Raw genomic sequence first — 26467 nt, forward strand, 5'->3', positions numbered from 1 at the left:
CGACAATATACAAAGCTCCTTTTTCCGCCACCTTATAGTTTTTTTAGAGCACTGTAGTAGCTTAGCATTTGATTTCCAAGCAATTTTTACACTTCTGGCATGGACCTCGACCGTTTCTACTTTGTACATATTTGAAATCATTAAAACTTCGCGTTTGTCTTACACTTACACACAACTACCGATTTATTTCTTTGCCATACACACTCGCCCATTTTAAGTTTTTTTGAGATCACGTATTTTGGATTCCCTTTTCGATTATTGCATAAAGTACCACAAACGTATGTTTTTCTGGCTGTAATACGCTTGGTAAGGGCTACTGAATTGTAAAAATTGTCCATATAGACAATATATCCTTTGTCCAAATATTTATCCAGTAAGTGCAATACGACCTCTGTAGTATGTCCCATACCCACAGTGGCATTGTTGGCTTCAGATTTGCAGCAATAAATTCTAATTTTCAGAACCACTTCATGGGATTCACACAGTTCATATAGTTTCACACCATACTTATGTTTTTTGTTTTTTATGTACTGCCGAAAAAATAATCAACCACGCCAGAGAATCATTGATTCATCAATGCATAAGACTTTATCGGAAACATAATTTGCTTCCATTATTTTGTTACAATGACTGAGGACTGGCCTTATTTTTTATAATCGATCCTCTGTTTGTTCCGAGTTATCGGCAAAATAGTAATTGAAATCTATTTCTACTCATTACTAACCTCCAAAATGGTATTTTATACATAATATTTTGAGACCAGTAATGTTCAATTGGTGGTAAAGTACATGGGCCCATGTGTAGCAAAAGGGCAATAAATACTGGTAGTTCATTTTTGTCAGTTTCAACCCATCTCTTCATTCGAGAAGACCGTGTAAGTTTATTTTTCTGAATTTCTTTTGCTGCATACAAATTTGTTTGTTGAACCAACATGTTCAAAAATGCATTAGAAAAAAAAAAGTTAACCAGATTGTCGATAGTCATTTCATCTTGATGTTTTAGCCCAACATCTTGTGTAAAAAAATCAAAAGTTGGTAGGTCATTCTCAACATCACACCATTCTTCTTCGTTGGATATTTCAGCAGTTGGCTCTAGAGTAGGTTGTTCCAATAGTAATTGTGACAAAGGGCTCTCATTGCTTGCTGTTGAACTTATTGAACTTGTTGAACCTTGCTCATTGGATAGTTCATAGTCCGAGTCATCATCTGAATTATCCTTCAGGAACTCTTCCCATTAAGACTCATTCATGTTCGCATAGTTCCCGAGTTCCTCTGAACTTAAGCATCATTTTCTGGACATTATTTAGAAAATACGCAAAAACTAAAATGAATTCACCAATAAAACACACAAAAGACGCACAGCTGTATCGCACGCCAACTCAACAAAGGTCTATCATTATATGTTGCATTGAAATTGGTATTTGACAGTTACAACAAATCGGCTGAGGGACCTTAGAGATGATGTATCCATGTGTTAATTTTGTATGACCTAGCCGCAGTCTGTTGAAGACTACTTGGTCATCTTTGTGAGCTGGGTGCGGTATTAAAGCGGTAGTAACAACCGGTTTGATAATTTTTAGTTTTACTTCTGTTTGGTTCCATTTTTCTTGTCGGGTTGTGTTAAAGTAATTTTTTTTTGTTATTTTTTGGTCTGAAAATGGTATATTTTAACTTATACGGATTGTCATGTTATTGACAGTTTTAGTTGCTGCTTTATCATCTGCTTTATTACCCCTTATCCCAACTTGGGTTGGTACCCATAAATATTTTGTGTTTTGCCACGCGTTTGGGCATTGAATAGCATATTTGTTACCATTTAAGGCACTCAATGAATCTGATATAATAAGAAAATTTATTTATTCCGCTGCTGGTACATTGATACAAACTACAAGATAGCTTGTAGATCTTTAGTATTGTGCTACACTCCGTGGCGACGCGAGTAACAGGGGTACTGTCTTTAAAAGTAACTAGAGCGGCTGCATCATTGATACTTTTGGAGGCAACAGCAAAAATTAGTTTTAGATTTAGATTAGTTTGCCTGAAGATGGTAGACTGGAATTGTTATAAAAGTATTTTTATTTGCATTAAGATATTTAGTAGTAAAATACATTGAAAAATATTATTCTCTAAGAATTAATGGAGGTTCTCCTGCAAGGACTTGAAGGTTGATAAGTGGCGTGGTTCTAAAAGCTCCGAAAACTATGCGTAATGCTGTGGATTGGATGATCTCTTATTTGTTTAATTAAATTTAGTAGCAATTTCGTAGCAAATACATCCGCAATCTAGTTTGATCCTAATTAGAACTTGATATAATCGTAGAAGGACAGTTGACTCTGTACCCCATTTGTGATTAGAGAGAGTGTGGTGTACATTTGAATTACGAGTAGTTTTCCAGTTCTTAAAGCTTATTATGGAAGGAAAGATAGAAGGAAAACGGGGTATCGGAAGAAACAAATACTCATGTCTTAAAAACATAAGGGATTGGACAAATCTCGATGCCCATGCACTCTTTAGAGCCACACAAGGCCGAGAGGAGTATGCCAGAATTGTGGCCAACATCCAATAATTGGATGGGGCACCATAAGAAGAAGAAGAAGTCGATTCCCAAGAATTTGATTTTGTTAATTGTCTTAAGATTGTATTTGTTTAGTTTTAAATGTAAGTGGTGTTGTATTCTTCTTTTGTCAAATGTTATTACTTTAGTTTTTTGGTTTGTTTATTGTACTATTTATTTTTATTAAAAATAGCAGGGGACTTAATAAAGAACCTTGAGTGATGCCGTTTTCCCATGATTTCGTAGTTGATATGACACGGTTCATTTAACTTTTATACTTCTGTTCTCCAGGAAGTTTTTGGTAAAGGCTAGGTATTATGAAACGTCTTCTCTCTGCAACAGAAATAGCGGGCTAGACGTTGGAACCGGCTAAGTATGTAGACTAGGATTAAATAATCCTTCATCGAAACAATTTTCTAAGTCGAAATGGAAATAATAATACTTGATAAATTTAAGAGCACTTTAATTTACGTTGCACTGTTACAAAAGATAGTTAGTTAGAAAAGTATTTAACTAAAACTAAACTATTTACTTTTCTGCTATTTTCTGCTATGTGAACGAAAGTTTACGTTGAGCGCTTGTATTTTTACACAAATTTTGAGAGGTCGAGATAGTGTTAGGTACAGGAATAGAGAGCAAAATCTGTGAAGGCTAGTATGTACCTGCTGTCAGGTACGGCAACCATGAACGAAGTCTGGTGTGAGTGAGAACCAAGAAAGAAGTCTTAAATGTAACTAATGTCCGGCACGAGGATCGGGAATGAAGTCTCTCAATGCCGCCTGAACTCAACGTGTGATAGGGAAAATAACCACGAATTTTTCAACGGTTTGTAACGAATTCTAAATGCGCCAACGGTGATTTTTTTTCTATGCATTTACAGAGAAACTGCATCATAATAAAAATTATAAAACCAAAAGATTTACTACCCTTTTACGAGTTCCGAGAATAAATAAACATTATTGACCCATTTCTAGGTAGACAAAAAACTTATTTTTTGTAACGAATTAGCTAAGCGGTTGGTACGAGCAAAAAACATCCATGACTAGTTGTGATCGTAAAAGTGATAACGTTTTATATTGAGAAAAGGAGAATTGGCGGAAAAATAATGTCGAAGCTTGTTTAGATACCAAAAGAAATAAACTATTTTAGCGGGAGTCTCAGAGGAAAACGAATGAGACAAAAAACTTAATTTATTTGATCTGAGATATATCGATAAATAGAATATATTTTTTTGTTTTAATAATAATTGTAACAAAATAGTGACGGGTTAGTGATGATGTTTGAGGAATTTATCCTAGCATCTATTTTCCAGCTTTTCATTATTTTTTAAATGTGATATGTCCACGTGGTGTCAAATGCTTTTATAATATCATAGAAAATTGCTATTATTTTTGTTTATGTATAAAGGCTTCATGTATTTCAGATTCTAATATAAGGATTTTATATATTGTGGACTGTTCTGATCGATATCCACTTTGGATTGATGTAAGGAGATTTATCTTTTCTTAGTATCATTTTAATCTTTTACTTAGGACTTTCTCCATTATTTTTAAAATGCTACAGGTAAAACATATTGGACGATACGAGGAAGATATGTTTTTTGATTGATTGTCTTTAGGAAAATCTTTATTAAATCAAAATTAATAGATTATAAATTACAGAAACTTTTGACATTAAAACCTAAAAATTACAATTTTTTAATTGCTCTGTATCCATTGCACCTCAAACACTATTATATAAATCGATAACTCATAATCGATAATTTATGCCCATTTAGTGTATCACTGTTTATACTTTTCCAGTAATTTTTGTATTTTCCAATTTATGGTATACAGCATTGGTGTTTTGTGGCCCTTGAGCTCGTCTGGTATAAAATGTTGGCTTATTGAAATTTATATTTGCGATTTTTAAGTTTACAACCGCTTTTCCCAGGAAATCTTCGAACAAAACAAACAAAGCAAGCAGAAACTGCAGGCATTTGAGAATCCGAAACGACGAACATCGAAAAAACGATAAAAGAGTCTGCCATAATATCTTCGAATAGATATTTCAAGTAAAGACCATAAATTCTCAGCAAATCTCCCTCTGTTCAGTCAGTGCTATTTCGAAGTCCAAAAAGCTATAAAAAAGCGGAAAATAATCTAACGCATAAAATTTTATGGGCGTAATTATTGCTAATTCTGTTTTCGCTTAGTGAGTTTTGAGCCTTTCGAATGTTCAAACAGTTCCAGCACGTTCGGCATTTTATGTTAAGCGGCGTTAGATAACTGAAAATTTTTAAAAACAATGAATATAAAATTTTTTATGTCGTTAACCAAACAAGGTTTATTGTCTGCAAAAGTGAATATTTTAAATAGTCGTTTCAACTATTTAAAGTCTTTATACGATTAGAAAATGTTAGTGAAAATAGTTTAAAAAGTATACAATAACCGAGAAAAACCGAGAAAACCAACAAAATATATGAAGTATATTATAATTAAATATACAGGGTAATTGATAGCAGTTAGAGATGATCTAAAATATACTCACATTATACAAAAGATAACTTAAAAATAATTAGCAATAAAAACAATTTTAAAAAATGAGAAAACTGACAATTTCTGAACTTTCTCCCCAAAACCTCAAATTCCTCAAATTTCTTGGCAGAATGCAGTCGTTTACTCATATTAAAAGAAAAAGTTAGTAAATGAAAATTTATGTTTTTTAAATAACATACAAATAAAATCAGAATTTGGTGTTTATTGAGATTACTCGTAAATGAAGTGTAAGACCAAACACTTACTACGTCGGATAGCATTATGAGGTTTTTTTTTCTGGATTTTTTCTTCATGATTTACTATGGAATTACTAACAGGAGAATTTTACTGTCATCATGGTATGTTGTTGTCTTTTTAAAGACGAATCACATGATACGATTTTTCTGACGGATATTCTTAAGTTAAAGTTGATTTCATGTAATCGAATATACTATCTTACAAGAAAGTCGTTCCAGGAACGCAAGTCAGCAATATTGGCAATGGAATTTTAAAGTCGTCTACTTTAAAATGTATAATATATGTCTGAATTGTCAATATAAATGAGTCAGATAAAATTAAATTATTAGAAGAATTTTTCACCAAGTAACAAAAACCAAATTTGTTTAATTTACTTACGTTTGTATGTTAAGAACGATTTCCGAAGTGAAGTATAAAACGTCAATAAACTTATTTTAACCTTCAATTGTTGTTTATTCCCATTAAAATAGTAATTGCTATTATCCTTTATCAGACTCACCAAGTTTTGCTAAAATATATACAGAAGAAATATCAGAAATCAAAATCATCCTCGCCAAAATTGGCCCTTACCTTAAGGATAAGAAAATAAAAAGCTGATGTACCCTAACTCTAGTAAAATAAAATATTAAAACAAACAATTCGGCGATATCTCAATCGTAACTTAACATTCGCATCGATAGTTAAGTGGAAACGTAAATGTAATAGTGATCTAACACTAGGTAAAGCGTGTTCTGCTACAGTGCTCCAAACAAGCAAACAAAACGAATATAAACAAAAACTCCTTTCTTACCCTAGAGTCTTAGAGACTGTCTTAGATATTATTTAAAAAAATGTGACTGCATATCTTGTATCATACAAAAAAAATATTTATGCTGTATCTCCCTGCTGATAACTCCTAGTCGTTGATGCGGGTTGGTTTGTTTACCCTTCTTCTTCTTAAAGTTCCATCATAACGGCTATGGTCAGTTTGTTGGCTGCTGCTCTGAAAAGTTGTAGTGAACTACAGTTAAACCATTCTCTAAGGTTCCTCAGCCAGGAGATGCGTCTTCTTCCTATGCTTCTTCTTCCTTGGATCCTTCCTTGCATAATAATTCTCAGCAGCTCATTTTTTTCACTTCTGGTTATGTGACCCAAATACTCTAGTTTTCTTCTTTTTATGCTTCATAATTTCTAACTCCTTATTTAGACGTCGTAGTACCTCAGCATTGGTAATCCTTTGAACCCACTGAATTTTTAATATTCTTCTGTAACACCACATTTCGAACGCTTCTATTTTTCTTATGTGTTGTTTCTTCAATGTCCAAGCTTCCATTCCGTATAGTAAGATAGAAAATATGTAACATCTTAGAGCCCTCAATCTGAGATGCAGCTGAAGGTCCCTGTTGGTAAGCATTGTCTTCATTTTCACAAATGCTTGCTTTGCAGTTTCATTTCGGACTTTGATTTCTCTGCTTTGGTCATTTTTGTCATCAACCCAGGTTCCCAGATATTTGTATGTCTCAACTTTTTCTATTTGGGTTTGCTCTATCATTAATCTTTCATTTCCATGTTACGGTTTTGAGACAATCCATCCATTTTGTTTACCCATTAACACCCTAATCAATTTATATTTTAATTGGGATTAAGCCACAATTGAAGTTTAAAATAAGTTTATTGACGTTTCAATGTCCACTTCGGAAATCGTTCTCAAAATACAAAACATTAATAAATTAAACACATGTTGAAAGAAGAGAATTAAGTATTTCTGAGAAATACTTATTTCCCTACACTATTTTAACAAAATATATTTCTTCTAACTACTCTAACTATTAAAATATGTTTTATTTATTTCACATCATTCTTGTGTTAGCCCGAAAAACCCCTTTTTGCCTAACTCTGGCCTCCGTCGCCAAACTGACAGTCGCATTCATTCTAAAAAAGGAATCTAATATATCAAGTGGTCGAAAGTTGTAGAAGCAATTTCGCGAAAGTGGATAGGAAACTAACCTTCAAATCAATCTCACTAAAAGGCATGGCAAACCATGGTAATCCCATCAGACTTTCGCGATGGCTGCTTTCGATATCACCGTAATTATCGTTGTGGGCCCACATCACAACCTGCAACAGAAATAGGACAGGTAATTATTTTGATATATAAATGGATTTTATTGTTGTATAACACATATAAAGGGCAGTAGCTACAAAAAATATTATTAAGAAATTTAAATTGGACAATCATTTTTAATACAGTACGTTATGTTTTAAAATTAATATACATACAAATATACATACATTAATGGCAACACTGCGCGCCGTCGACTTTCCACGAATCTCCGTTGTCCCGTCGCCAATAATTTATTATTATACAGTGGTTGTTTAGAGCAATAACAGCGTAGATTTTTAATTTATTTTTGTAAACAAAATGTCTGTTTATACGCCCTTAGAAAAGGTTCAAATAATAAATTGGATTTATGGTCGTAATTCAGGACAACAGTGTGTAGATTTATTTTCTGTGTTTTTTGAGGTGAGACCAATTCCTTGTGTACAGTTAATTTATAATATTGTTAAAAATAAGAGTTGGTATTGACTTAAAAATTGCAGAAAATGGCACGCTCAAGAAGTGTCAGTAAAACAGGAAAGATAATTGAGGAAAGAGAATACCGGGACACACAAATTTGTGCAACAATCGAGGTAGATTCAACACGTTCAAGTAGAAGCTTTGCTATAGAGTAAGATGTTCCAGCACAAAAGTGTTGTTTATTGAACTCAACGTCCTCAAAAAGTTAACGTCTGGACTGGCATTTTAGGAGACTAAATAGGTCGATTTTTTATTGAGGGCAACTTGAATAGTAGAGTATAACTCGATTCCCGCTATTCTCAATGTTCCTGATGAAAGTCTGGAGAATGTTTGGTTTCATCAAGACGGCTGTTCAGTTCACAACGCTGAATAATTAGGGAGTACTTAAACAATATTTTCCCGAATCGAGTTATCAGTGGAACAGACGATATTAAGTGGTCTGCGCGATCTCCAGATCTTACACCAATGGACTTCTTTTTTTGGGGACATTTAAAAAGCATCACCAACTATCAGCCTGAGGCTAGAACCGAAAATTAGAATGAATTACGAAACCGAATATTAGAAGTCTCCAATTCAGTTATAGCAGAAGTTTTTATGACAGATTGGGACACTTTTCAGCCGTAGAAGGACAAATATTTGAATCATTTCTGTAGGCCATAAAGAATTATTTCTTATTTTATTAGAAATTATTTTTTATTTTCAATAAGAGTATATTTTTTGTTTTATCTTTTTAAAGAAATGCGCTTTTATTTTTAATTCAACCACAAAAAATTGTTCACATTATTAAAAACGGATACAAATTCAATGTCTTATAAAGGTTAGTGTATTTTTATTAAGTTTGTGTTATAATAAAGGGACCGGGTATACGTAATAAAAACAAAAATCGACGGACGGTGATATATTATATCCCATGCGTTGCCATGTATTACTAAATAATTTTTTCATTTTCTGTCTAGGTGTCGAAGGGGATCGGATAATTATAATTACCTCGTACGAGGTACCTAGTTACCGAAATTTGTGTAATGTAAAAATAATAAAAATTTATTAGTTTGACAACAAATACGTAGCAAAACTTTTTTTATATTTTAAGCAGGCACTTCAAGTTTTGTTAATACCATAGACAACGAGGGAACACACTACGAAACCCAAGGAAAAGTGGATGCAATATCAAGAAAAATGGCAGCTATCCATAGGCAAAACCAGGACATGTCGGACGCAAGAACCAGAGATGAAGTCAACAATGAATACATCAGGATCAAAAGAAGAAGTGAATTCCTAATAGAAGAAGAAGACTACACCAGCCCAAACGAAGTTGCAAAAATCATCAGGAAACTAAAAGGAAGCAGAGCACCAGGACCAGAAGAAATCCACAACATAACCCTCAAGGAACTACCAAAGAAGATAATAGTACAACTGTACTATATCTTCAAATACTGCCTAGAAAAAGGACATTTCCCAAACAACTGGAAACACGCCAAAATTATACCACTCCTAAAACCCAGGAAGGATGGAAGAAGATCAGAAAGTTTTAGGCCTATTTCATTCCTCGAAACAATAGGAAAAATCCTGGAAAAAATCATCTACAAAAGACTGATGAAACATGCAGAAAGAAGAAGAATCATCCAAGAAGAACAATTCGGATTCAGAAAAGAAAGGAACTGCGAACTCTAGTTAGCGAGAATAATCAGCGACACGAAGATAAGGTTCAACAGGAAACAAAGGACAGGATTAGCCATACTGGACATGGAAAAAGCATACGACGTGGTTTGGAAAAAGGCACTAATCTTCAAGATGGACATAACTGGGATTCCTCACTATCTAATCAACATTTGTGATATGTATTTATCTAATAGAACTTTTCAAGTTTCAGCTGACCAGAAGATGCCAATAATACAAGAAATCCATGAAGGGATGCCCCAAGGCAGCATCCTATCTCCAATACTGTGTATGCAACCGGATAGGATGACAGAAGAATCATCAGAAATATGGAAAACCAGTTAGAAAAAATCACGGATTTCACGGACAAATGGAAGATAAAAATCAACGCGGAGAAGAATCCACCAGCTAATGAAATTACAGTCGGAGGAAACAGGATCCAGGTAAAAAACTCAGTCAGGTACCTAGGAGTCCACCTCAATAGAAAACTCAACTTCCGGTTGCACACACAAAAAACGAAGGTAAAAGCAATTGCAGCTAAAAAAATAATACTCCCCTATATTTTCAGGACCAGGACTAACGAAGGCCAAAAAGATCCAGTTGTACCAGGCCTACGTTAGATCGGTGATGTTATATGCAGTCCCAGTATGGAGTTCGATAGCGGAGACCAACTGGAGGAGACTAGAAGCAACAGAAACAGCATGCTACCGTATCATAGACGGATCGACATGGGAGGACAGAATATCAAATGCAACCATCAAAGAAAGGCTCCAGTATACACCACTGTGGGAGATGGCCGAGAAAAGAACAAGATACTTCTTCTACCAGGCCACAAGAAGACTCCAAAAGACCAGGGACATCCTCGAGAAGAACAGGATTCAGAGGATGTATAGACATACCCATAAACTGATCGACCATCTGATCAGGGTCTAGCCGGATGGTTGCCGAAGATCAACCATTCAGGGCAGTGGGTACGATGCCAAAATAAGTACCTACAGAAGAAGACGACAGGAAGACACTAACAGAAGACCAGGAATCCGAAAGGAAAAATATTCAGAAGCAGGCGGTGCAAGAGCGGGACGTCAGAAAGAAGAAAATAAGATATTAAATTTGAAATGTAAATATTATTAGGGCAATAAACGTTTTCATTTTTTTATTTTATTTTTATTTTTAATATATTATTTTTAACTAGATTGTTTGGATGTGTCATACTGCTTACAAATTATGTTTAAAAAAATTTATTTGCACCAATTCTTAGGTTTTATTATTTTTATTAGTTAATTTTTGTTTTTGTCTATTGATCTTTTAATATTAAAGTTATTATGAATTCTGACTATAAAAATAGCTAAATAAAAACATACAAAAAAGATCACGTCACCTGCGCTACCCTGGCAAGTGTAAAAAACATATTGAGAAGTTCTATGTTGTCAGTTCATATTATTGCCGTTAAAAAACACAACGGAAATATGTATCCTCAGAGCTTAACATCACTCTTATGTATTCGTTATACAAGGAAGAATGCAGTGAGAACAATCAAACAGCTAACTCTGCCATTTATAGAAAGTTATTTTCAGAGGAATATAACCTTGGCTTCCACTGACCTCCTAAATACCAGTGCGGGGTTTGTACGGCCTACAACTCCCCTTAAGCGATAAAGCATCTATGGAAACCGAATATCTCGCTCACATAGCAGCAAAGAACAGAGCCCGTGATGAAAATAGAATAAGTAGGCAGTTGGCAGAAAATTCTAACAATACACTCATAAGTTGCAATTTTGATCTTCAACAAGTGCTTTTAGTACCAAATGACCCAACAAATAACGCTCTTTTACAAGCAAAGATTAAAAGTATTTAACTTCACCATTTATAATACAGTCTCTAAACAGGGTGATTGCTTGATGTGGACAAAGGTGAAAGAAAAACGAGACAGCTGTGAGATTGCCACTTGCTTATACTAATACTTTGAGTCTTTACCGGAACGAGTAACTCAGGTTCAGTGTTTTAGTGATAGATGTGGTGGACAAAATTTAAATAAAAACGTCTAGTAAAAACTTAACTTCTTAATTTTCGACTATAGTGAAATGGAGTGCGACTCCATGCACTCAGTCATTTTAAGAGAGTTCAAAAGATTAGGCCAAACACATTTACCACAAGACTGGAAAACAAAGTGCCCGGAGAAAAAGAGATAAACCATACATCATTCATAACATCACTCACAAACAAATATTGGATTGTAAAAATCACGCGGATCAAATTTTAATTTTCAGAGGTTAGGATGAAAGTGGACAACAAGTAGCATGGCAGAAAATGTGTTGCATGTTCTTTTCTAAATGCGAACCATGCATCATGAAATTTAAAGGAAACTTTATCAAAGAATTTAGAACTTTAAATTGTCAGAGAAGGACAAAATCGACTCAAAATATAACTACAATAATGCCAAATCCCTTGTATAAGGAGAGAATCCCTATTACTCTGGAAAAATACAAGGATCTTGTGACATTGTTTAACACCAAACTTCTCGCAATTACTCTGGAAAATAAGGATTATTTTGAAAACCTACATTTTACAGCAACAGGAAGAGAAGTATAATCTGACATAAGTGAGACCCAGTTAAAGAAAAATATTGGTTATAATTATTAGTTAAGTTCTTCTACTTTTTTTATTATATTTTAATCAAAATATATTATTAATTTTTTTTGGTATTAAAAAGTTGTACTTATTGCTAAGTTGAAAACTGTAACACTGCCGTGCTACAATGATATATGCAAGGCCAGAATCGCTCACTGTCGAAGAGAATTGGGCGGGGTTTTCTTAAACATATGGAAACTATATCGTATCTTAAATCCAAGCACAATTAGATAATATGAAATTATAATCTATTATTGGACGCCACCCCTGGTTTATCCTCGACGGGGACGAGCAAAAAAATTAAGATTTATCGAAGGTTTACAAGAAAACTATTCTTTATTATTTCTTAGTAATGAACAAAAAGAAAACATTAAAAGTTACATCATCCCAAAGGGATACCAAAATACTATTTTATGTTTACATTATCATAAACAAAAAAGCTTTGTATCGTATTAAATTAAGAATTAGTTATAAAGAAAATGAATATATATATATATATATATATATATATATATATATATATATATATATATATATATATATATATATATATATATATATATATATATATATATATATATATATATTAACCCCAAATTTCGAAATTTGTTTACATTGAAAATAATATAGTTATTTATCAACTAGGAATAATGAAGAAAATAAACCTTTAAATAAAATTAGAACACTTCACTATATTTTCATTTTTTTGAGTTCATAGTTATTTCTGTTGTCTTGAAAGTAGGTATAATAAAAATTGGTACAACCTTAATCTGCTCTGTTTCTTTTCTTATTCAATCAGTCACCAAATAAACCATTGATTCGGCTACATCCGATATCAATCCACCACCATCCTAGATAAGAGGGGTTAGGTATTCCATAAAAAGATACCGCTACTGGGCCATGATCTGGAATAACTCCATACCAATACTATCTTGCGACTTGTATTAGAAATATACTATCAGCATTATAGCCTCTCCAATAAGGGTCTCTAAATGAGACCCAATTCGGAAACACGTCTTAACGGTTGGACGTTCTTAACAGAAAAGAGCGAGACGCTATTCTTGCGCTCTCTGGAAATTGGGCGTGAGTGACAAGTTGATGAATAGGCTCATCTACCGGATATATTTGGGAATTACAGAAGAATCCTTGAGTCGGCTACAGGTAGGTACTTGACAAATAGATGGGGTTAGAAGTTTTATTTAAAAAAAAATAATCGAAATTTATAATGAGTTTCTTTTAAATCTTTTGAAACGGTTACAAAACTAGCTATATATATTTTTTTAATTTTAATTGCAACAACTACTATCTTTAGATATCTTGTTTTTCAAAAACATAAGAACTAAAACAAGGCTTTCGAAGACTTATAATTAATCAGAAGTTAGATTTATTTCAACTTCTTGCTATAAATAGTCAGAAAAAAATTCATTTGCTGTAATATAGCACGGTTTGTTTTTTTTTCAAACTTAAACCTGCTCTCCTGAAAAGTAGCAAATTTTAAGTTACCTAATTGTAGTTATAAGGGGACGATATATACAAATTTGAAACCGAATTACCACTATTATTAAATATTTTTCCAACGCTTAAGTTCTTACCTGAATAACCTGAAGCTTTTTCTCATCACTGCAACTTTCATTCCTTAATCTCTCGTAGAATTCTTTGAGCTTATTAATAAACTCGTCACTTTGGAGGTTAATATTGGCGAACGAAAAGTAAACTCCCGTAATGTTTACATTCTGCAGAACTTCACTAGTGGAGATAAGCTCGAAGTTGTTGGAGTTGGAGTTGGTGTTCACCGAGTCGCATTTTATTAGTTTTTTGCCGAAAAGGCGATCGTGCCATTTTATTTTTTCCATTATTCCGGGCAACTGCGACGAGTTTTCGGGTCTAAGGGTATGTCATCGTTGAAGGGCTGCAAAAGATTAAGCGCGTTAGTAAACTCAGACTGCATTAGCAAGAAGTTGTTTCGAATAGAAAAAGAGGATTCTACTTTATCAAATGTTACATTCTAGGAAAGAATATAAAAAAGTATCTTTTTATACAATGGGGTTAACAAAGTTAGCAACAAAACAAAATAAGTGTGATATTATTGGTTTTAATATATGGTTTTGGTTGGTAGAAGTTTCCTAGAATGTTTCTACAGGGCGGACAAAAAAATTATGGCCATATTAATGAACCAATGTTATATTAGGTGGCGCCACCTACTGTCAAGGGTAAAACTAATAATATTTTTATATTAAGTGTACTAGATAATAGCAAGATACCAAATTTCACTTAAATCGGTTAAATAGTTTTCAATATATCCCTAAAAATAATATAAAAAAATATTAATGAATCACCCTGTAGAACGAAAACTAGCAACATTTTGCCTAAGTAATTTAAGCTCAAACTGTTTATTTTGATGTCAGCAATCACCCATTAGCTAATGTCCAATTAATTATGAGACACCCTGTATATGTTAATTTGCTAGTTCAGAAACAAAAACTGCAGAGCAAGAAAATGCGATTATTAAATGGCATAAAATTCTCGGTCGCATCTCAAGCCATCACCATTACGCACCAAAATTTATAAAAATCGTGCAGACCGTTTTCGAGATAATTAAGGTTCCATACTTAAAACTCACCCTGTATATTGGGAATGAAGAAAAAAACATTAGAGCATAAAAACGTCTATATTTTTGTTTTTAATTTAAAAAGGTTGGAAGGTGCTTTTGAACAGATTCTACAATAATTTTAATTCGCGATATTTTTACAGTCCAAAATCACCATTATTTCGCTCATTAAATTTTTGAAATTTCACAAAAAAGACATGATTACGCTCTTTTCGGGTGGCGGTATTATTTTTGAAGGGAAGCTTGTATACTGGCGTTGTATTAATTTGTTATTCTCTACAGTAAAATGCTGATACGGAACTAGCGCCACAAGATAGCGTCGTCACAGGTAGAATCATAGAATAGCGATTCTTGACATCGTTTCACTACTCACGAATAATTAGTTTTCAGACGCCAAATGAAGGGTACAGGGGAAGAACGATCATAGTCATAAAAAATAAAAAAACGGGTGTGGCAATCCAGTGGGACTGCCGGTAGAAGTTATACTTCTATACACGCGTTGGCCGTTAAAAATTTATATAGGAGTCAATCTGCACAATCATTACATATGTAATGGTATAGGTAAGACAGAGCAGAAAGAGAAAAAGAATTAGTTATATAGGTATATGGTGCATCGTTTGCTGTATATAAACATTTGACCTGTACTAGGAGTATAGTAAATGAAGGATTGTATCAATATTTTAATGAAAATATATATTTTTATTTTTATATATGTATAAAAGGAGTTGAATGCAAAAAAAAATTTTACACATACTCTGCAGTAAAATTCATTGTTTATTTTGTTATTAATATAAAAATTACAATACAATAAATACACTGCAACATAATTGAATATAATAATACAATATAAATTAAAATGTAATATTCATAAGTATTTAAAACTGCTAATATACATAACTTACTTTACGAAGATAAAAATAAAAAACCGACAACTCGGATTATGTTGTAAATTTTCATTTTATTTTAAAATTTATGTTTTTTGCGTATATTACATATATTTAATAAGATTAACGTGAGGTTTTTAAATATTTCAAAAATAAAAAAGGAAATTCATAATTGGGATTCGAACTCACAACCACTAGCGTATGAACCAAACACGTAAAGGATTTGCCAATTGTACATCACACTAACGGATTTCAAAATTGACAGTTCTCGGTAAGACAGCGTGATTATTTTGAAATACAAAAGCCTAAAATAATTATAAACGTTTAATTTTAAATAATACAAAACATATCAAATAAATAATAATATTAATACATATTATATTATATATAATATTATATATACAATATTATATTATATATATTATAATATATATAATATTAAATATATACACAAAAGGAACATTTTTATTCTCGAGAGAGGAAGAGAGAGAAAATATAACTTCTGTCTCTCTCTTACTCAGTCACTTAGTCGCTTTGTTTGCGTTGTCGAGAGTGCATCTCACATTGTTTGTTCTCGTGTTTTGTTTATCTAAACAAGTATTCTAAAGTGATACTGCGTAGTAGTTGTAGTTACCTTATTTCTACCTTTTCTTACAATGAGTTCCAGTAAAGAAAGTGATTCAGGCTTGTTAAGCATACCTAGCAGTTCTAAAAAGAGGAAAGTGACCGGTAGAGTTCGTGATGTCGATAAAATATTAAGAAATTGTACTAATGAGGTTGGGGGTGATTGTCATTGCAAACGTCTAAAATGTTTTGAAAATGTTAACGATTCAGAGCGTTCTCGGTTGATCAAAACTTTTGATCAATGGGTTGAAAGACAGAAATGAACAAAACTCATTTTTGGCAGGGCTAATTTCTGTACATGGAATTGAATGAAGACGACTTAGGAAACCTGAAGAAGATGCTAATATTCATGACTTTTCATATGAATATAAGGTAAGAGTGTTATGTGAAGGCAAGCTGCAAGAAATAAAAGTTGGCTTTAAAGCTTTTATGTCGTTTTTTGGTGTCACTAACCGACGCTTGATAACAGCTCTTGTGCAGACAGGTAAAGCTCCTATTGATGGTAGAGGTATGCATAAAAATCGTCCTCGTAAATTACCAGATGAGACAAAAAAAACCTTGATAGATTTTTTTTCTTCTCTTAAGGGTAGAAAAGCGCACTATAGTCTTAAGGACTCAAAAAGAGTGTACCTACCTGAACATCTAAATATAAAAAAGCTGATGCTTTTATTCTTGAAAAAGTATAGCGATAAGCATTTTGAAATCTCTTACGAAGTATTCCGCAAAACGTTTCTTACAAAATTTAACATTGCCTTTGGCTACCCACGCATCGACAGGTGTGCGTTATGTGATGAGTATAAAGTAAAAGAAAATAGTTTAGAAAAATCGCTAGAAAACGCATCTGCTGAAAATAAGGATTCATTGGAACAAAAGCTGAGGAAATTACGTACTGAGATAACTTTGTACAAAAAGAAAGCTGACAGTTTTTATAGTCGTAAAAGAGAAGCTAAAAGAATTAGTAGAAAAACTGCTAAAACTGTAGCTATTGCCATGGACTTTGGCAGGAACCTATAAATTCCAGGTATATCAACAAGTGAGGTATACTTCAGACGCCAATTATCTTTTTATTTATTTAATGTCCATCTATTAGCAACATCTTAATTAGCATTTTACACATACACAGAAACAGAGGGTAAAAAAGGAGCAGACGATGTTGTCTCAATGATAAATCACTATATTGAAAACTACTTAGATGAATCGGTTGAGGAGCTAAAAGATATTTCCACTACATGACTGCTATTAAAAAAAATTCAAGGAGGTGACAATCACGTTAACTATACAAAGGGCACTCGTACATGGAACCCGATAAGAATATGGGTTTGATCCCAAAACGTTCATCAGCCGAAATGCCTGAAAATTGGAGGGATATTATAGCATCAGGAAGAGTCAAGCCTTCGCCTTTTCATGTTGTGAACTTTGAAAGACAAAAACTTCAAGCTATGGGGAAATTTCCTCTCAACTGAGTACACTAAAAAAATTTAGTGCTGCAACACGTCCCATTCGAGAAGTGAAGATTTCGCAGAATAAATCACGAACAAATGAACACCGGGATAATTACAATGGAGCGTTCACTTCTACACAGATAAGGAGTGTTAACAAACCCTCGTCCAAAGCCCCTACGGAGCTACAATCTTCATATCCAGAGCCGATACCTATACCAAGCTCCAAGTACAGCGACCTTCAGGTCTTAAAGAAGTTCTGTAGACTGGAAGCCCAAGAGTTCTACAATAGCCTTGCCTACAAACAGCAAGGTCAAGAGGGCAACGATGATGATTATCTTTAAAAGGTTAGTAGGTACATGACTTCAATCTCATGAAAATTATTTAGAATTTATATTAGGTAACTAAACAAGATTTATTTTTCAGATTAAAAAAGACAAGACTTCCCCGAATAAAAAACATTTTTTGAACATAAACTTCGTTTCTCGTATTGTAAACAAAATAAGTTAATAAAATATAATCCATCCAAATTATAAAAATAATTCATGTACACTTAAATTACGTTAAACAAATAGCTGTTTTGTTTAAATTCTCCCAAGTTACAGGGGAGTAATGATCATTGTCCATGCAGTAGTTTTTTTTACACCAGGTATAATAAGAAATCGATGCGGATACAAGTTTAGTATTAGAGTTATAGCATCTTAATAAGATAAAGTTAATTTTAAAGTGCATTTAATAAAAATTTAATAAAAATAAAGTGCATAAAAAACATCAAACATTCGGCACAAGTCTTTAAAGTTTAAAAACGCTCCCCTGAAAAATTGACTTTTTGTGACTATGATCGTTCTTCCCCTGTACCCTTCAAATATTTACATATTTAAGCAGGTATAAATTAAAAACTGCATAAAAAACAACTAACAAAATATAGACATTAAATGAGAAGTAAAAATCTAAAGATTATCAGTACCTAAAAGATTCGATTCGTAATCGTAACGATTGTTGAAATTTAATAAAAATCATAAATTTCATCCGATTAATAACAACATTAAATCCGGTTTAAATTCTTATAATTCTCGTTTTGAAATTATAATAACAATATATACTATCAAATGATATTTATTTGTACTTTATTAATAATATTTTGGTCTTAATTTAACAGGTTTGTCATAAGTAAGCAACATAAGACAAGACAACAAAATTTGACAGAAAGTTGCCTCTGTAAATCAAGTATTATCTACTTGGTATTTATATTTTTACGGCGCCACTGGTGATAAGGACAGTTGATTATCCCTATTGTTGCAGGAAGTATGTAATAGAAGTGGTTTTTTGTTTATCTTTATCTCTGAAGGAATGTTAAAGGGAGTGTTTGTTCCTGTACACATTACAAAAATGAAAAGAAAATGTTAAACTTCTAGAGCGTTTTTATGTACAAATTAGAACCCACTACTATATAGGACATAAAATTCTTCAAACAACAATTTATGAGAACAGGCATAACAAAGGCGTAGGTGAATATTTTACTATTAAGATAATATTTTTCCTTTAAAAATTAGAAAAGATACAGAAAATACGAATGTAATAGAGAATAAACAATATAGAAATTTTTCAACTACAATAAAAGTGTACAGATAAATAAAGCCAGTAATAATAAGACGTTTCATTAAAAAGTAAGGCACAAATTTACCGAGAACAGTTTTATTAAAAATTATTGTGCAATAACATTACTCAATATATATAATATATACCCGGTATTTTAAGCGCCTCGCCCTTCCGGTAGGGATCCATGGAGAAGTATCACTGAGCCGCAAGCCCTTATCTCTTGCCGTACTGCTCCACCATAGGCCGATCAGACACCAGCATATTCCAGTCTAAGCCGCAGATTCATTTAGAATTTTAAACTGCTGTGTTAGCCTTTTTGTTTTCTGTACACCGAGCTGGGGATCGAACCACTGAACCACTCGCAGTGAAGCGAGTGAGAACCGGTCGCCCAGCCCGCTTGGCTATCTGACCGACGACATTACTCAATACCACTTATAAACTCCTAACCAGTAGTGCACCTAGAATTTGTCTCTTGGGGGGGGGGGTGGTTTGGTTGGTCACCAAAATTTTTTTATGAGGTTACCTCCATTTTGAGTTCTTAAAATGTGTAAGTAACAGTGTCGGAATAGGGTCCTGGGGGGGTTTAACCCCCAAAACCCATTCCTCGGTGCGCCACTGCTCCTAACAAACATTCTGACTAACAGTTTGATAACAAAATTAGATGGGTAATAGACCAGATAAGAGAACAGGTAGGATTCAAATAAAGGTTTAGCACAGTGATTATTTATAACATGTGAAAATCCCAATCGAAAAAGAAAATGAATATAACATCCTGATGTATGCAGCTATTGTAGACTTTGAAAAAGATTTGAACCGTGTGGAACTTTGGATAAAACATATACCAGATAGCAAAAACAGAGTTAAGATGCATAAACTCACGGACCCAGTAGCACTAAACAGGGGAATACGGCAAGTCAAGGTAACACAACATCACCAAAGTTGTTTGACCAAGCCCTAGAGAATGTGTTTAAAAAACTAAATTGGAAAGAGAAGGAAATAAGAATAAATGGTAATTTAAACATCTTCGATAAGCTGATGATGTTTTCCTGGTAGGAAGTGATGAAGAGGAGTTAAAGAATATGTTTTGGAACTATGTAGATAGAGAAGCACGAAAGATTGACACGAAAGAAAGATTAGAATGAACTATGAGAACATAAAAATAATGAGTAACATCTCAGAGAATATTATAATAGAAATACAAAAAATAAAAGAGAATAGATCTCAAGCTACGTATATTTGGTTCAAAACATAAAATTCAACCAAAAAAATCAGATTGTGGAGATAAAAAGTCGAACAATATTAGCATGAAAAGCATTTGGAAAACTAGCTTTTATATTAACGAATTATAAATATCCGCACTAGTTTAAAACAAAACTATTGTTTTGAACCAGTGATGTACGGATGCCAAACATGGAGAATGACAAGGTCGAACACGGATAAATTAGGGAGTTCCCAGAGAGCGATAAAAATACGATTGTTGGGAATAGGCTTGAAAGGCAGAACATTTAACCAGTGGATACGGAATATTACGAAGGTGAAAGATGTCATAACAAATACAACAAATATTAAGTGGAAATTTGCAGACCATAACATCAGACAGAAGGGCGATAGATATATCAAAAGAAGGTCTGCACTGCAGACCCTGGAAATCATAGCAACGACCCAAAGGAAGAACACAGTTGAGGCTGGCAAATGATCTAAAGGGATATGCCAGTCCAGATTAAGTGAAAATTGCAATGGACAGAGAATAATGAAAGTCAAAGGGGGAGGCTTATATATAACTAGGTTCATTTTTCCATGTTTGTTTACATATTTTTTTTGTGACTTTAGCGCTTAGCTATTTAGCCAATTACGTGTTGAGAAATAATAAATGAAACATTAATAATATTAATATTCTAATATAATTAATATATCTCGCTAACAGGAGAATTTTTCTGTCATTATTACATGTGGTTGTCTTTTTAAAGAGGAATCATATGCTATGATTTTTCTGACAAATATTCTTAAGGAAAATTTGATTTCATGTAATCGAATGAACTATCTTACAATAAAGTCGTACCAGGAACGCAACTCAGCAATATTGGCAATATCATTTTAAAGTCGTCTACTACTACTATAATTAAATTATCAGAAGAATTTTTCATCAAGTAACAAAAAACAAATTAGTTTATTTATTAATGTTTTTTTTTTATATTTGGAGAACGATTTCCAAAGTGAAAATCAAAACATCAAAAATAAACTTATTTTATACTTAAATTGTTGGTTATTCTTAGTAAAAATTGTAATTGTATGTGAAGAGTGGCAAAAAAGGATAAGATTAAGAATAAATATTTTAGACGAAGTCTACGTATGCCACTAATTGATGCCAAAATGATAAAGCATATTATTAATCATCCAATACGAAGAATTCCCTATCTGTGGGTTGCTGGGGGAGTAGGAGAGGAAGACCAAAGAAGACCTGGGGAGAACCTTCGACATGATACGCCTGTGAATGTGATTGATATTAGTATGATCCAAGATAAGAATTTTGCAGAAAACTATAATTAGGGAAGCCGACCCCTTGTAATATATTATTGTGTAATCGAATAAACCAATAAAGAGCTTATTATTATTATATAAAGTATATCAAGACCGATATCTAATTAATATAAATAATGTTAAAATAATAAAACAAAAGAAAACTTGTCAACAAAGGAAAAAAAATCAATGAGTTTAAATTTATTTTTGGAAGTGACAATATTATTTACGGCAAAAATTAAAAATCTGTATGACTGGTTTTTATCAATAATATTTTAATAAAAACACCAAATTAGAGTTGATACCTAAACATGCATGGATACATATTATCGTCAAATCTACGCAACAATTCCTGAACTTTTTGTATAGAATAAATAGCCCAGTCTGGTTATGAAAAATCATCGATTTCACGGCAAAATTTTTCGCAGATATCTGAAGCTTTTAAGACATAGGTGGGGGTTACTCGATGACGAATAGATGAAAAGGTACTCGTATTTTTACCTTGCGTTTTTTTTTTAAACAATAATTTATGGTCACAATTTGATTTTTTGTCTATAAATATTTTCCCTTATGTTTTAAATAAACAATATTTATATTACTTCTTTATATCGAGAATGTATTTATTTTCTCGTTTTTCTGATTAAAATTGATAAATAATTTACGGAGATATTTGCAAAAAAATATTTTTTTTTGCACTAATTTATAAGTTTTATTAATTTTTTTATTAACAAAATAAAATGTTGTTATTGCATTTGAACATCGTGGAATTAGCGTCTTTTAAATTTATGCGAAATTTCCCTCCGATGGGTCAAATAGTTTAAAACTTATTTAATTTATTTATCCCTGAGGCTAATTATTTAAACTATCAAACTTGTCCTATGAATGGTGCTAGACACATTTAGCAAATTTCATAAGATTCTTTAAGACTTAAACTATCTCAGAAGTTAAATGCATATTGCGTTTTCATCGAAATTATTTACAAAATAAACGTTTGAAAAAGGTGTATGTTTTTTACTTATAAACAATTGTAATAACTTCCATATTTTTTAAGCTATAGACTTGTACGTACAACCATTGGATAGCTGGTGAAAAAACTCACATTTAAAAAAACAAAAAAAAAAACTTCTATGACCAACAGGAACGAAGTTAGCGAGTATTTTTTTAAAAAATCATATCTTTATTGTTTATAAACATTAAGCAGTAAAATTTGCACAAATTTTAAATGAAAATCTAAACTTTATATTTAAACATATATCTATAAAATTCGTCAAATTTTTCGAAACTTACAGCCTTTCGAAACGAAGAGACTTTCGGAAGATCGACATAGGAAAGTGGAGGGGAAACTGTTTCAGCACCACGCTTCAAAATCTCGTCAGTCTCAGTGTAGTGGCTTTAGAAAGCGATATACTTATACTTCTTTGAGTAAAATATTTTGTGTATTTTGAACAAAAAAGTTTTAACTAAACCTATTTAATTACTTTTTGATTGCAAGTTGTAAGTAATATTTAAAACTATTGAATGAATAATTAATTATAATAAATAATTATAAAAAAAAATACAACGATACACTTTCTTTAAATAATTTAAGATACTTATAATCCAACAGAAATATCGGTAAATCATCTTTTAAGCTAGAAACTCTGCCACCAACTGAAGGTACAGCCAAACAGCATGTTATTCGGGTTTACTATCAATTACAAATGTGGTTAGGTAATAAGTTAGATGTTTGTGCCTATGATTGGAGATAAACTGCCACTGGTTTTGAACCAATTTATACTCTAAATAATTTAATTCCTGAAAAGACATTAAAGCACATTACATGCAAATGCACCACAGGTTGCGAAACTACTAGATGTGGGTGCAGAAAACGTGGTTTGAATTGTACGAGATTGTGCATAAATTGTACTGAGAAAGAAGTAGAGGAGAAAATATGCTGCAACCTCGGTACAGTTACGTTTGACGACGAGAGTGATTCTGAAGATGTATATTTAGAGACTGATTTATTAAGTGAAGACAAACAACCTGCAACAAAAAGGTTCAGAGCTGACAGTGAAGTCGAATGAATGAACCAAATTTTAACTATTAAACCAATGTATGTAAAGAAAATAAAAAAAGTAAAGTTTAATAAACATTGCAAAATTTAATAAGACAAATGATGAAAAAATCGACTTATTTTATCAAAACAGTAACGCAGATTAGATTAATATTGTATATCATATTTGTACGAAAAATAGAATAAAAATCAATATTGTTAATTATACAAATACAAACAGTTATAATTAATATAAGGAATATAATAATAAAATGTGTAAAAAAATAACCTGAAATTTAATTTATAAAATATGTAAGTATTATTACATCACTGATATAAAATGAAAAAATATATACGTTGATTTTCCGAGATTTGAGGGGGGTTGAAAATTATGTCATCATTATTAATATTGCGACAGACTATTCCAGCTAAATTAAAAAAAAAAGTAAGTTTTTACGGAGAATTTCAAATGGACTCAATTTTTCCGAAGTTTCCCATATTTTCCGGCCAGTGAAAACTATGTAGGTATTAATATTTCAACGAGCTACCCCAGAATAAAAAAAGAGGCTTTCAGCTGCAATGGAAGCCGAGATAATGTAAATTTTTCCTACGTGTTTCAATTTGAAGTTCCGATGTCGAAAAAAAAAACGGAGCTGAAACAGTTATCCTCCCCACTTTCCTATGTCGAGTACCTTCATTTCGAAGGGCTGTAAGTTTCGAAAAATTTGATGAATTTTATATCTATAAGTTTCAATATAAAGTTTAGATTTTTATTCAAAATTTGTGCAAATTTTACTTAATATTTATAAACAATGGAGATATGATTTTTTTAAAAATAGTCCCTAACTTCGTTCCTATTGGTCATAGAAGGTTTTTTTTAATGTGAGTTTTTTACCAGCTATCCAATGGTTGTACGTACAAGTCTGTAGCTTGAAAAATATAAAAGTTATTATTATTGTTTATAAGTAAAAAACATACCCCTTTTTCAAACGTTTATTTTGTAAATAATTTCGATGAAAACGCAATATACATTTAACTTCTAAGATAGTTTAAGTCTTAAAGAATCCTATGAAATTCGCTAAATGTGTCTAGCAGCATTCATAGGGCAAGTTCAATAGTTTAAATAATTAGCCTTAGGGATAAATGAATTAAATAACTTTTAAACTATTTGACCGATCGGGGGGAAATTTCGCACAAATTTAAAAGACGTTAATTCCTCGGTGTTCAAATGTATTAATAACATTTTATTTTGTTAATAAAAAAAAATTAAAAAAATTAATAAATTAGTGCAAAAAAACTGCTTTTTTGCAAATATCTCCGTAAATTATTTATCAATTTTAATTGAAAAAAACGGGAAAATAAAGATATTCTCGATATAAACAAATAAAATACATATTGTTTATTTAAAATATAAGGGAAAAAACTTATAGACAAAAAATCTAATTGTGACCATAAATAATTATTGTTTAAATTATTGTTTAAAAAAAAACGCAAGGTAAAAATACGAGTACCTTTTCTTCTATTCGTCATCTAGTAACCCCCATCTATGTCTTAAAAGCTTCTTTTTTTTTAACCTTTTTAGACCTTTTTTAACCAGACTGGGCTAAAATTACAATCTCCAATTGAACTGACTGTTACCACAAAATTAAATTCCATAAGTAATATTTTTCTATATTTGCAATTGAAAAATAATATCTTTTAAACATCTGTAAATACAAGAAAGTTAATCTTCGTGTCAACTCATTCATCTCTTTGTTAAGCGCGCATGTAGTAAACCAAATGTACTCCTGGCTGCATACCAAAAACATAGACCATAAAATATTTTTATATGTTTACCTAAAAGCCCAAGCACAGGCACTAAAAATACAGACAGTCACAAAAGGTAATCAAAGCGCACATGAAAGCGAAGGAACACAGAGACAGATAAAAAAAGCAGCGAAAGGTACAATGACTTTTCTCCGATACAGCGAGCGTACGGGCGATCTAGACGCCGGGACGTCAGGCGTCCAGGTCGATAGGTATATAGCGTCGCGGCGGTTGAATTTAGACTGAATTTGAATTTGAAATGAAAGCGCGTTGAGGAGAATAACGCCGTATTGCACCACATGCGCCGCTGCGTTTCAGGGGTGGACTTTAGGGGATATATCTGTTAAGACTAGATAAGCGCGTCGCATCAGATGTTTCGCGCATCGGTTGGTCTACCGAAAGCTCATTGGGAATTTTGGTGTTATGTGATACGAGGAATGGTCAAATTTTCACAACTGGACTATACCTCATAAATTTCCAACGAGATTCTAATTCTTAGGAGGGCAGCAGATTTTTTTGTGTGTGTGTGTGTGTGTGTGTGTTTTATTGGCACTGGTTTTGACAACCAACTGGCCAGTCAATTTGTTTTGAGTTCTCTCTTTACACAAGATATTGTTAGTATTTAAATTTAAAACTATTGTAATGACAGTTAAGACATGGAATGTTAGAAACTTACTTACTAGTTTACTCTGATTTTGCTATTTTATTTTTTGTATCTTTTTTTTTTATTTTTTTTTTATTTTTTTCTTATTTTTTTTTTATTTTTTTTTTGTTTTTTTTTTGTTTTTTTT

The 26467-nt window shown here is 32.3% G+C and overlaps 1 protein-coding gene across 1 annotated transcript in view; it reads right to left on the reverse strand.

Annotated features, from left to right (window-relative positions):
* LOC140445876 (nucleoredoxin-like) overlaps window positions 1-25908 on the reverse strand; it is a 172783-nt gene extending 146875 nt beyond the window's left edge. The window contains exons 1-3 of the mRNA XM_072538281.1: window positions 25707-25908; window positions 13760-14076; window positions 7314-7424 (exon numbers count right to left, since the gene is read on the reverse strand). Coding sequence (XP_072394382.1) covers window positions 7314-7424; window positions 13760-14020 — 372 coding nt within the window. The 5' untranslated portion in view covers window positions 14021-14076; window positions 25707-25908. The remainder of the gene's footprint in view (window positions 1-7313; window positions 7425-13759; window positions 14077-25706) is intronic.
* Window positions 25909-26467: the final 559 nt, after the last annotated feature.

This window comes from Diabrotica undecimpunctata, chromosome 7, assembly GCF_040954645.1.
Source record: "Diabrotica undecimpunctata isolate CICGRU chromosome 7, icDiaUnde3, whole genome shotgun sequence".
Taxonomy (NCBI): Eukaryota; Metazoa; Arthropoda; class Insecta; order Coleoptera; family Chrysomelidae; genus Diabrotica; species Diabrotica undecimpunctata.